The 13,731-nt window shown below is 44.0% G+C and overlaps 1 protein-coding gene across 3 annotated transcripts in view; it reads left to right on the plus strand.

The window, feature by feature from the left end:
* Nucleotides 1-13,731, plus strand: part of LOC118001963 (probable palmitoyltransferase ZDHHC14) — a 274,194-nt gene that overhangs the window by 192,408 nt on the left and 68,055 nt on the right. For all 3 annotated transcript variants that reach the window (XR_004676898.1, XM_034992170.1, XM_034992171.1), the window contains exon 3: nt 2,021-2,179. Coding sequence is in view for 2 of the 3 variants with exons in the window: in XM_034992170.1 (XP_034848061.1) it covers nt 2,021-2,179 (159 nt within the window). In the remaining variant the exon portion in view is untranslated. The remainder of the gene's footprint in view (nt 1-2,020; nt 2,180-13,731) is intronic.

The following is a 13,731-nucleotide window of genomic DNA, read 5'->3' on the forward strand; positions in this document are numbered from 1 at the left end:
CATCTCTTTGCTTTCTCCTTATTACAGAAGCCATTGAGATGTCTGATAGGGCAGCCACTGGGGGGCCAGGCCGGTGGGACACATGCCAAGAGAGGGTATCCTGCTTGGCAAGGCCACCCAGGCTTCTTGGGATGGCTCCACAGCTGTTTAATTATCCTAAGTAGAAGGGTTGTCCTCAGCCAAGGGGTAAAGCAGAGGGCTGCTCCTTAGTCTTCCCGTTTCCCTGCCCTCCCACCACCTTCTCTCCCTCAGGTGTTCCCGAACTCTCTGTTTTGTCCTTCCATAACCCGCTTGGAGAACTTTCATTTTCCATGAATAGAAAATGGCTGGTAACCGCTCAAAATGCTTGCCCTACCACTGGGGTTGGTATTTTCACAAATACCAACACTTAGGCCAAAGGGCTGCGGCAGGTTTTCAAGCCTCTGTCCTCCTCTTAAAGAAGATTGGGGTGAAGGGTGAGGGGCCCCTGATATCATGACGCGTGCATGGTGGATTCTGTCCGTGCAGGGGGGCGGGCAGAGGGTGCAGCTCTGCAGATACCACCATCCCCGGGGAGTTTTTACCACGCTGATGGCAGAAGGTACCCCGCCGATGAAATCAGACTCTCTGAGGGCAGGACAGAAAGATCAGTAGTTTCGGAAGCTCTTCCCATAACTCCTGCTCAGGCTGTTTGTGGGGGCCTCAGTGGGTGATTGGACTCACTGCTACCCCTTGGCAAATTTACCAAATGTTGCAACTGTTGCTGTCTGATTGTGTGTACTTTCAGTGTGTATGAATTAAAAGGGACAGCTACCTTTAATGCTACTGACTCTGTTTCAAGAACACCATGAAGTTTCCCAAGATTTCCTCCAGCCCCTAGGGTCGGCCCTGCCTGTCTATTGGCTGCAGAGTCTCTGCTGAAGCCCTTAGATATTCTTGCTATTCATCCCCTGTGGCCTCCTGCTCTTGGCTGCACAGCTAGCTGCCCCGAATTCTTTCTGGCAGGCCTCACAGGGCTGGGAGAGGTCTAGATGAGAATAAAACTCCCATGTTTTATCTTCCTGTAGAGCAGGGGTTCTCAACCCTGCAGCACATTAGAATCACCCTGGGGGCAATTCTGATTTAATGGGTCTGGGGCTGGGCCCATGCATTAGGGGAACTTTAAAAGCTCCCTGGGTGATTCTAATGTGAACTCAGAGACAAGAACCAGATTGTAAGATAAAATGAAACTTTAAAAAATATACATATTTGTATTTTCTTCAACATTTAAAAAACCAGTTCTAAAAGATAATGAAAGATGCTGGTCAGACAATAAACAAAATATGGAAATTATTTTTAAAATATACATTTAAACATATTTTGGGGTATATATAATATACCTTTAAATATATATTTAAAGGTATATTTATGCACGTATTTTTGAATACATACATATATATATATATAATTTATATTCCCTCCATCCAATACCAGTATTTTTGAGGAAGCCAATGTACAAGGTGGGAGATAGATCTTGGTATCAGTATCACCCTCTGTATTAATTAGGGCAACACTAGCTGCTGTAACAAATAAATCCCGGGCCTTCAGCAATTTAACACTGGGAATTTGGTGTCCACGTAACAGTATGGAGGGTGAAGGGGTCAGAGAGGCAGCTCTACTCCACACAGCCATCCAGGGTCCCCAGTTTGTGGTTCCAAGGTGCCCCTGCCTGGAGGGGAGACAGTGGGCGGGACACGGGGAGGTACCCATTGGCTGGGCCCGGCCATGTGTGCTCGAACCCCATTGGCCAGAGCTCAGTCATCTGGCCACCCCCACCTGCACGACATAGTCCGGGCATCTCCAGTCCTGGCAAGGAGCGGGAAGGCAGTGGGACAGCAGGCCCTCTGCGTCAGGTGCCTCCCAGAAAGGCGTACGTGTCCCAAGGGCAAGTGTGGCCACTGCCCTTAGAAATGCAGACTCGGGGCCTCTCTCCTAGGTGCGAGAGCCTGCAGAGGACAAGCGACTGTGTTAAGGGCGTGTGCTCTTTTTCTTTTCTCCACAGATATCGCAAACGGCACCAGTTCAGGGGGGTACCGCCCACCTCCCAGAACCAAAGAAGTCATCATCAATGGCCAGACTGTGAAACTTAAGTACTGTTTCACCTGCAAGATTTTCCGGCCCCCTCGTGCCTCTCACTGTAGCCTTTGCGATAACTGCGTAGGTGAGTAGCCGCCGAAATTGCCTCTGGTCCACCTCTCACGTGGGCCGTAGAATGTCTGTAGCTGATGGGGGGCTGATGGCCTCGGAGGGGACTGTGCTAAACAGTCAGCACGTGTATCTCTCTCATCCTCCGGAACTGAGCAATTCAATCCTAGTTAATATTTCAAGTGCCTCCTGCCACGGATCCCACTCACCAAGCCTAGTGTTACCAGATCTGTTTTTGCTTTTTCCGTCTTCCGGCACCTCTGCTCCCAGGCCTTCTCCTCCCGGAGCGCACACACCGGAGGGGATTCTTTGTTGCCTGGAGCTGCCACATCAGCAGGCGCTAGAAATAAAACCATGTTACCCCGAGGTCCCCCCGTTGCCCAAATGTAGCCGGATGTGCTTTGTCCAGTTCTCCCAACTGCTCAGACAGGCACTTAGTGGGGGAGTTGGAGGCCCCCTGAAGCCCACGGAGGGGAAAAGAGGCAGAGACTGAAAGATTTCCGGGCCTACAGTTAGGATTGTTGCTCTTCCCAAAGGCCACCAAGACCTTCCCTCTGGGTCCACTTGCTTTCTCCAGGACAGAGGTCCTCCGTAAGGCGTGACTCTACTGTTAGGCCACCATTGGCCCAGCCAGGATTTTTGCAGCTGACATGGGTCTCAGCCCCTTGGAATTACTTGGCAAGCACTTCCTGTCACTTCAGACTTGAGAGCTGCTAGTCACACCCACAGACCATCTTCCTTCCTGGTCTGAAGCTTCTTAGAGATGAAGTTGGCAAAGAGATGGTAGAAGACCCAAGTCACAGCAAGGGTGGGTTACACAAAGGCTCTGCCCACTGGGAAAGACCCACATTTCTCCAGTCCCATAGCCTGCCTCTAATAGAAATGACCACGGATAATTCTGGGCATTAAGCCCGGGAATCCTCTTTTAGCTCAGACCCAGCCTTGTTTCCCTTAGTAACACATCATCGATGGCCAACACTCTTTCTGAGTCTATTAGAATTTGTAGGCTCAATTCTTGAGGAAAATAAAATGTTATAATGCGCTTCTGCTGTACAAAACTGTTTTCCTTTTATTTGTCTGAAAGTTACTTCATCCTGACTTTAAAAACCTACAATTTGGTAGAAAGTCCCTGTTTTTCCCATCAGGGCTTGTCTTGGTTTTATTAACTTAGATAAATTACTTTTAACCTTGCCCCCAAGAAGAGCATGGAATTTCGTTCAGTCTTTTACCATTTTGCAACTAGCCTGAGTCAAGAGCCGGGAATCCGGTACCAGAAGGCCTGGGTACAAATACTAGCATCGTGACTCAGACAAGCTACTTAAACTCTCTATGCCTCAGTTTTCTCATCTGTATAATGGGGTTGATAACAGTAACTACTTTATGGGACAGTTGAGGGATTAAATGGATCAATACCAGGAATAGTGCCTTGGAATAGTGCCTGGTGTAGAGCAAATATTATTGTTGTATCTGTAATAGTTGTTGCTATTTGTTATTACTTCTGCTCCCTTGATTTTTGATTGGCTTTCTCTGGATAATTTCTTGATCTACTGTAGCCCTCTGTGGGTGTGAGGATCAAAACCACACCTTGTTCTCTATGTGGGGGCAGACCAGGATTTCTAGAAGATCACATGACAGCCTTTGTTAGATTTCTGATAGGCTTCCTGGTGACTTCAGCCCCAGTGGCCATCTTGAGGATGCTTTTAAGTCAAAGCATTGCAGTGGCTTAAATATCTTCAGGGAATAACCTGTAGGGATTCTCAAGACCCTTGCTTGGGTTGTAATTTTGATAATAATGATGGAATATTATATGATGTAACTTACACTTTTCACAAAAACTCTTCTGTTACTTTGCATGCCTTCTCCTGGAGGTCTAGTGACTTACTCTAGTAGGCATTTATAGGGAGGGAGTTGGTATCTACAAACCCAAAGAGTTTACTGGGCACCTCCTTCTCTTTATTATTTATAAAAATGTTTACCCATTTCTAGATATCTGACTGTTCATTTATATCAACTGGTCTCAATCTTCTGTTTATTTTCTCTAGGCTAGACTCCTAATCATGATAAAACATCCTTCCCAGCTCATTGTGTTTTAAAATTCTCTTCTGATTATTGTAAAACACTTTCTAAAAGCTCATATAATCATCTTATTCATTCCCTCCAATACCTGGAGGTGCACATACATGTCCCTTAAAGAACCCTGATGAATTAGATGTAAAATCCCCTAACCAAAATTATATATCAACCCCAGTTAATTGTGTACCTCTCCTCGAGTATAACTGTTTACGATACTACGATGCCTTTGGAAACTACCGGCTGAGAAAATAAGAGCCACCAGTCTATAGTGTCTAGGAACCCTTCTGCAACCTTTCTGATAAATCCAAGTCACAGTGGCAGTCCAGCACTCCCCAAATAAGCATGGTGGTGTCCTATAATTGGGAGATGCAGAACAGCAAAGGGAGAGACAAAGAAAGGGGAAAGTTTGGGAGTGCACTCATGAGGAGGAAAACTGGCCACAGAGCACATTGCCAACATCTGCCTCTAAGCAGCGTCTGCTGATCCTGGGGCTGGAGTGTGGCAAACCTTGATTAGGGCCCCACTGTACAAATGACAGGTGAGATAAGTAGCATCCAGCTGATTTAAAATAAAACTACTCACAGCACTCCTGGAACAACCACACAGTGATTCAAACCTACATAGCTTTGGTTTTCCAGTTCATTATGCTACAAATGGGCCTTTGGCGCAACCCATTAGCAGACCAGCAAATTGGACCTTCTTCCGCATTCAGGGAAAATAGAGTGGAAAGCAAACGTCTCCAACTCAGAAGTGTAATTGCAGAGTTTGCCATGATTTTATTTTTAGATAGAAAGTTTTTATTGAAGGAATTCTACTTTTTGTAGCCAGGGGAAACATACAATGATGTGCTGAAAGCCAGAGTTAGCACATACGACTTGCCTTCCCTTGTAATGAATGGGTTTGGGTTGGTTCTTCCTATGTACACAACAAAATGTTGCTTTACACTGGGAGAGGAGAGAGGAAAAATGCAGTTTCCCAGGTAGTCCAGAAGAGTATTTCTCTTTGTTAAGTAAGTTTGAAACAAGAGCAAACTGGTAGGGGCTCTGTAATTTTAGTTGAGGACTGAGGGAAAAGCTTTCATGGAGAGCAGACTCTGGTGCAAATATAGAATGGGTTAGCAGAGCCTAGTGGTTGGCAGTATGGCTGTAATGCACAAGACCCAGGACTGGACCCAGGTCCTGTCATTAGATGGTATTCATACCTGGGTAGGTTATCTGACTATCCCCAACTGTTACCACATCTGTAAAATGGGATAACCATAGTACTACCTCATAGGTTTCTTTTAAGGATTAAGTGAGATAATGTCCGACAAGGACCCCATATAGACCTGATGCACACTGGGGCCTCAGTGAATGCTTCCCATCAGTGTTATCATGGGTAACCACAGAAATGCTGCCATAACACTCCCAAATAACTGCAAAGAACAAGGTTCATCTTCACAGCATGGTAGGAATCACCTTGTTTTCCTGTAATCTGATTTGCTTTAGATGACCTGCAGTGCTAGAAGTGAATATATCCTCCCCACCCCTCTGGTTTTGTCTCTGCTTACCTCTGTTTCTGTCTCTCTCTCAGAACCTTTCTCTGTCTTCTCTCTTGTCCTTTTTCTCTATTGCCATCAATTGTTTCTGCACATATGGAACCGAGTATTTTGGCTTATTTGTTAATCCAGGCAATCTTTGAAGTTATACAGTATTTTTAAATGACCAACATCTGGGGCCTTGGAGCCCCTTCTGCTCTCTCTGATCCTCAGGATCTCTCAGATCATTATTAAAGTGAGACTAACTGAAGGTGCTGGAAAGTAATTGCGTGCTTGGGAGGTCCTCTCAAACTCACTGTGTACATCCCAGAGCCCCAAGTCTGCTCCACATTTCAGGGAAGTCTGTCCTTTGGTGGTCTCTGGTCTCCTGTCACAATAGCCAGCAGCTTTCACTGGAATTGGGTATTCTGAATACAGTCTAAACCTGTAATTAAAAGGGACTTACTTGAAAGTAGTTTAATCACACACTGTGGACTAAGTTGAGTTTGCTCAACAATGAGATGGCGCATGCGAGCATTTGTAAGCCTGCTCTACCGTGAGTTTGTCTAGCTCTGACCAGGCAGAATGCAGCTTACCCTGAGGCCCAGAGGTGGCCTTTGGAGACAGGAGCCCCCTGGGTCCCAGACCTGCTGCTCTGCGTGGGCAAGGAAGACCCTCTGCATATGCAGTGCCATATCCAGAAGTGCTGTGAGGACAAAGAAAAGGGCATGTGAAGCCCTCAGACTGTGTTGGCCCCTGAGGAACGCTCATCACTGCCAGCCTCTTTCCTCACACAGGGGGTGCCCTGGTCCCATTTTGTTCTGTCCTTGTCTATTAGTTCTGGTGTAGGTGGCACAAAGAACTTCCAGAGGCCCTATACAGGGACTTGGTGTTCAGTGACTCTTGTTTTTGGAAGAGCTGTACCACCATCTTTAAAAATCCTTATAAACTCCCTTTCTCATTCCCCTGCCTCTTTTTTGCTGTGCTCTTTCTCTCCTGGGAGTACTATACACTCCCCTTCTCACCCCACCCCACAGTGTCTTCCTCCCATTGATCCAGCTCCTTCCTCTATGATGTGGTTTTCTGAGCTCAACTGCTGATATTTTGTCTGTTGTGTACACTCTGTGTACATTAGAGCTCACTCATTAGAGTTACTGCTTCACGGTTGTGCTCAATATTAAGAGATTTAGAATATCTGAGATTTGGAATTGCAGGTGCCTTCTGGTGTGGAGTTGCATTCTGGAATGTCTTTTTAACTATTAAGTATGGTGAGAGGGCTATTAATTTCCCATAAGAAAGTGTATCATTTGAGGGGAGTGGGGAGAGCTTGCATTTGTATCCTCGCAAGAACCAAAACAAACAGGGCTTTACTGTACCCTCCCCCCAGTTTCAAATATCTTTCCTTTTCAGTCACATGTAATAATCACCTATGTGTCAGACCCTGTGCTAGTAGCTAGATACATCAGAATAAAAGTCCTCGAAGATCATTACTAAGAACAGTTCAAGGAGAATTCAGGATAGAAATCATTATATTTATTATGTTGCATAAGGCAAAGAGAGTAATTTTACACTGGTAAAGAGTACAATTAACAATTGAGTCATCAACATATATGCACCAAGTAACATTGCATCAAAATACATAAAGTAAAAATTATTAGAGAAGGCAAGAATAATTTGGTATAAACAATGCTAATGAGAAACAATTGCATACTTCTAATTTTGATGGTTCAAGTAAGTAAAATACAAGTAAGGAAATAAAGAATACTAATATATAATTAATACATATATGCTGAACTTTTTTCTACAAAGTATATACTTACCTTTTTTTTTAAACTGTGTGTGGAATATTTACAAAAATCAATCCTACTAGGCCACAAAAAATTCCTAGCTTTCTAAAAACAGATATTGCACAGACCATATCTGATGGCACAACAGTAAAACTAGAAATCAATCACAAAGAGATAAATATACAAACCTGACCAATTGTGATATTTTTAAAAAACTTTTTAAACTTCAGACACAAACCTCAAAATCAGTTGTGGAATAGATTGAAAATGACAGTAAGAAACATGCAAAAGAAAACTATGCTTGTTAGCATTCTAAATTTTAAACACACAAAATAGTTGACCTAAGCAGAAAAGGAATTATTTAGAAAGCTGTCAGGTAGCTCATAGAAATGAAGGAGAAGCCTGAGAACCAGGCTCAGAAACCAGGAAGAGCCAGGGAAGGCTGAGTGACTGAGTGCAAACGGTCACAACTGCAATAGGCACAAGCACCGCAAGCAAATGTTTGTTGCACCACCACTGAGTTCTAATTCTGCTGCTGCTATCAGCTTAAAACTGTGACTCTGTTCATCTGCAAGGACTCTGGGTTCAGACATCTAGGTGGGAGCACCTGGGCCTGTTTCACTTCCACACCCAAGAAGCTAGCAAGGTGGGAGAGGAAACTACCCACTTTCAGCTTCTATAACGGGGGTGGGAGGGTGGGGTCCTGCCTCCCACCTATTTTGGGATTCTCCCCAAAACAGGAAGTTTACTTAGATGGTGAATGGCCAATAAAATAAAGAGTTTTTTAAAATCTAGTACAAAAAACAAAACTGAATTTAGAAACAAATAAATGAACATAGCATCCATCTCAAGAAGATCGAATAGCAAAATAAACTTAAGAAAAACAGGAAGAAAATGATTAATGACCTAGAAAATAGAAGAATAAATATGATACCACCTCTAATTCTTTGGAAAATAAACAACGTAAAGATAAACATCTAGTAAGACTGAAAGAGAAAATAACAAGAACGTAGAAATAACAGATTCAAGTAAGACAAAGATAGGTGAATTTTTTAGTTATTAGAAAATAATTACATTAGTTTGCATATTATATAACTCTACTCTGCTTTGAAAATCTCAGTGAAACATGATTTTATGAGAAGTGAGTCAAAGAATGAGTGGAAACTTAATAGACTACTTATAATGAAAAACTGAGTAATTTACTGAAGAATCAACCAAGAAAGATGCCAGAACCAAACAATCTTACTTCCAGTGCTCTGAATAGTGTTTCAGATCTTAGAGCAGCTTGGACAGCTTTTCAGTTCATTTCACCAAGATAGCATAAACCTAACACTAAAATCTGATAAAAACAACATGAAACAAAAGACTCTCATTAATAAATGTATATAAAAGTCAACATGATAACATAGCAAATTTAATCTAGCAGCATAATAAGATAATAAGAGAATTTGTCATTCTGACATAGAAAGGTATATCCCAGGAATGCAATTTTTAAAATGTTAATAAGTCTCTTACTATATCAGTAGGTCAAAGGCCAAAAGGTATATGATCATGATAAATAATAGAAAGAGATTTAATAAAATCTGGCACCCATTTCTAACTCTAAAACTTGGTAAACCAAGATTGGAAGGTCTGGTAGGCAGAATTTGGGCCCCATGATCTCCATACCATGGTATTACTCCCATAGTTAGGTCACCTCACATGACAAAGAGGTTTTTCAGATGCCAATAAGGTTACTAATTAACTGATGTCAAGTAATGATCCAGGTGGGCCCAGTGTAATCACAAGAGCCCTTCAGAGCAAACAACAGAGCAAACAACAGAGATTCCAAGTAGGAGAAGGATTCATCCTGCATGGTTGGCTTGAAGATTGAGGGGGCCATGTGGGAAAGCTGAGAAAGAAATGAATCCTGTCAACTGCACTAGGCTTGGAAGGAAGAGGACCCAAGCCCAATGGCACCTGCACCCCCCACCTTTACCTTGATCTTAGCCTTGGGAGACCCTGAGCCAAGCTCCTGACCCACTAAAATTTCAAGACACTAAAATTGTGTTGCTTAAAGCTACTGCATTCTGAAGAGATATCTGCAGTCCCATGTTCATTGCAGCATTAATCACAATAGCCAAGAAATGGAAACGGATGAATGGCTAGAGATGGTGGTATAGACATACAATGGAATATTATTCCTCCACGAGAAAGAAGGAAATCCTGTCATTTGCATCAACACGGATGTATCTCAAGGACATTATGCTAAGTGAAATAAGTCAGAGAAAGACAAATTGTGTATGATACCACTTATATGTAGAATCTAGAAAAGCCATACTCATAAAAACAGAGTAAAATGGGGGGGTGGGGGGCAAGGAAGATGTTGTTTAAATGTACAGATTGCTAGGCAGTTATAAAAAAACTAATAAAAAACGAATTTCCTTTAACATGATTGTAAAGATGAGAAAAGCTAACATCTTCTTTATGGCGAAACACTGGAGGTATTTAATTAACGTTAGAAACAGATTAGGATGTTCACTATCATTGCTAGCATTTGACATTTTCCAGCTTTTTCTAACTAATGCAGTAAGATGAGATCAAATAAATATGAACTATCAAAAAGGAGCAGGCAAAATTATCTGTTCCTTGTAGACGACAAGAAAACCACTAATAACATTAGAACTAGTATCAACAAACATTAGAACTAGTTTTTTAAATTCAGTAGGATTATTAGTTACCAAATCAATACATTAAAGTACGTGGTCATATATCACTTAGGAATCACAATAGAAATCAAGATACATTCTCTCCACAAACTGCCTTATAAATTTAACCAATTTGAGGCAGGGGACAAGATCAAATAATTGCACAGTTCAATCAAAAGAATAAGCCAGCCATAATAACCAATAACATTGTGGGAAAAGAGCAATGCAAGGAGACCTGTACTATTAGATATCATGAGGTCTGAAGCGTGTTCCTGACCCACAAACCAGGTGCAGAAAATGACTTGGGGCCCCCCCTACATGTGTACATATGTGTGTGAGTGATTTCTTCATTGTCATTTCTAAATTTTCCAAATCTCTAAAGTGATCATCAGAATGCACAGTCCTTGTTCAGAAGGGTCTTACCATCTGGTGAGGAAGGCGGAGATCACCAACACAGTGGAGTATGGCAAGTGCCACGGGGAGGGGTCTTTGGGAGCCCAGACTTCACAGTGCGGGGGTCCCTATGCTGAGTCAGACAGCATAAGTAGGGGTTACTGCATTGCAGGAGGGCAGGAGACCCAGTGGGTCGACACAGCAGGCAGACCAGACAGGAGGACGGAGGCTCAGAGACTTGCGGGGATGCTTGAAAGCAGTCCAGAAGGCCAATCTCCTGAGATTTGGGGGAGCTATTTACTCTACGTCTCCTGTGGGGGCTGCCTCTGGGCTTTCTGCAGTGACACACGGGCTGGGCTCTTCTGCTCCTTAGGACAACTAGCCCCTTCCTGTTTGCCTGTCAGTTTTTTCTCGGTGTCCAGAGTTTTATCCTTTTTGATTGAAGCCACGGGTCCTGTAACCAAATTTCAAACTCTATCATACAATCGCCTTAATGCTTTTGGATCCAAGCCACCAGTCCTGCTTTCACCTTCTCCCCTTCATGAACAGTTCTGGAAAGTTCCTGCATGCCTCTGAAAATTGTGCGCCTACCTCTGATTCCAAGTGAATGCACACAGTCATGAGATCTTTTAGCTGAAAACGAACTTGGAGGTTTTTGTTTTCACGGCTCGTCTCTTGTAGTGGCCCGAGGGCTTAAGGGGGCTTGCGAAATGAAGAGCCCGTCAGGGACTGTTCCCATCATTGTGATGTAACTCACACGTTGAAGGACTGGGGAGAGAGCCGGAATTCAGTTCACGACTGTGCAGAAAACTGCCATGTGTTCATAAAAGGTTTTAGTCATATCAGAAGTTCAGAGCCAAATTTACCCACCTCTGAGCAATGTACATTAGACCGGGGGGCGGGGGGGATGTGTATTTTTGGTGCTAACTTATTCCTGGTTTGCTTATAAACAGCTCAAGTCCTTTTTCAGAAAGAGAGGGGGGTTTTAATTAAGTCACTCATTAACAGTGATTCAGTGCTATTAGCTCACATGACAGATGACAGAATTCCAAGTAACCTTCTTGACTTACTTGACAGTAAGAAGACATTCTTTCCTGGAAGTCTTGTTACCTCCTCTTGCGTCAAATGAAAACCATTTCTGGTTGCCTCCACACTGTCTGCTCTGTCTGTTCCTGCCAGCTCTCATAGCCCGTACATCACACCCGCTCCCCTTCTCCGGGGCCCCCGGCTGGCCTCGGCTCTTTTCTTGGTTCTGCACCATCCTCCGTGGCGCCTTCACAGCATAGCTTGGGGCCACCCTCTTGTTCCAGCCGAGTAGCCAGGCTCTTCCCTGGCAATCTCTTCCTCAACGTGCTCTCCCCACGATGAGGTCCTCCGCGTTCTGCTTCCAGGAGTTTCTTCCAAAAAAACATTAACATTGAGGGTCTAGAGGTGCTTTTGAGGCAATAACCAAAATAAAATGAAACTCCTCAAAGTCTTTCATCTTGCAGAAGAATCTACTTCATAACCTATTTGTTATAGGTGTAAGTACATGTAAGTACATATAAACGCTTTAAGATGGACTACGTGGCCCGGGAGTCTGCATTTTAGAACAGTTCCCAGGGGGTTCTTAGTCGCAGTCAAGGCTGAGAGCCAGGGGAACAGACAGGGTTCCAGCCTGGAGGTCAGGCCATGTGGAAGCCTCAGGAACTGCTCATCTCTCACAGAGAGCAGGCCAGCCGTGAGGCTTCCTACAGGGGGCAGCCACTTCTGGAAGAGGAACTGCTAAGGTGATTTGCCACCTTGAAATGTTAATATTAATAAGTAGCTGCCATCTTTGGAGCCTGCTAGAAGCCATGCACTGGAAGTGTTGAAAACTCATCAATAAGGCTGTATTTCTCCTCCAGCTCCCCTTAGGGCCATCTTTTCTCTGGGTGTCTGAGGAGGGTGTTGACACAGTTTGCCAACAGGGGTAGAAGTAACGTAAGCATTTACAGCGAACCCAAAAGTATGTATTCATAATAATCCAGTGTTGACTTGAGTGGCCTAGAATTGGAACTGGCCTCCAGCAACAGATTGTTTGTTACGTGGAAGGAGAGCACAAAGAAGTACAAGACAGGCCTCCTGCCCTTGAGAAGTTTTCTGCCTATGTATGAAAGTTCACTAATACCATAAAGAGATTTTGACAAGTTTGCAACACTCAGGATATCTAGTCTGACCTTAGGATGGTCATTTCAGATGAATTCTCCCAAAGGGATGAGATGGGAGGAAAGTCTGGAAAAATCAGATGGCAGCCTCCCTGAGGCCCCAGATGCTGTCCAAGAAGGAGGGACCAGACTCAGCCATTAGCACGTAATGCTGGAACAGGAAATGGAGACGATCAAAATCTGGCCTTAGGAGGACAAATCTCATATAGTGTAAAGTGAGTCGATGAGATGTATTAGTTAGCTACTGTCCAGGGATGCTATATGACAAACACCCTCCAAAATCTCCATGGCTTTTAACAAATAGCACTTCTCTTTCTCGTGTGCCTGTGGGGCAGCTCTGGGAACTGGCGGGGCTTGGCTCTGGGCATTGATGAGGGTGAGTCTTCTCCTCTGATCTGATTCTGAGGACCCGGGCTGACGGGACTGCAGCTAGCAGGGGCATGTTCTCCTGACGGTGGGGTCACTGGCCGCATGATGGGCACCAAAGCCAGCAGTGGCTCTTAAGGCCTCTGCTTACAGCACATGCGCTAAGCCTCCATTGGCCAAAAAGGCAGATGACCCTCTGACCATGACCATGATCTGTCAGTGGGCCAGGGAAGGATACTCCACTCAAGAGGGAGGAAAGTGAGTATTTGCTGAAATTATCCAATCCGTCACCTGCAGGGAGACTCGAAGACTGAAGACCAGTCAGTTTCTAAGGCTGTGTGTCTATTCATCTTTTTACAATATAGTGTCTTATAGTCCAACAGTCTGTTGTTTTCTTTAGCTGCCCAAAATTGAAATTGTCCTCCAGCAATGGATTTGGGAGTTAGGGAGGCAAAGTACATCACCAGCCATGAAGTTTCTTCTTCCAACATATCTGAGGCCATCAGCTGATCCAGCTGCTTGCTGTTGGGTGTTAAACAATTAATGTTTCACAAAATTCC

Source organism: Mirounga leonina, unplaced genomic scaffold (genome assembly GCF_011800145.1).
Source record: "Mirounga leonina isolate KUSES-001 unplaced genomic scaffold, KU_Mleo_1.0 Mir_55, whole genome shotgun sequence".
NCBI classification, from domain to species: Eukaryota; Metazoa; Chordata; class Mammalia; order Carnivora; family Phocidae; genus Mirounga; species Mirounga leonina.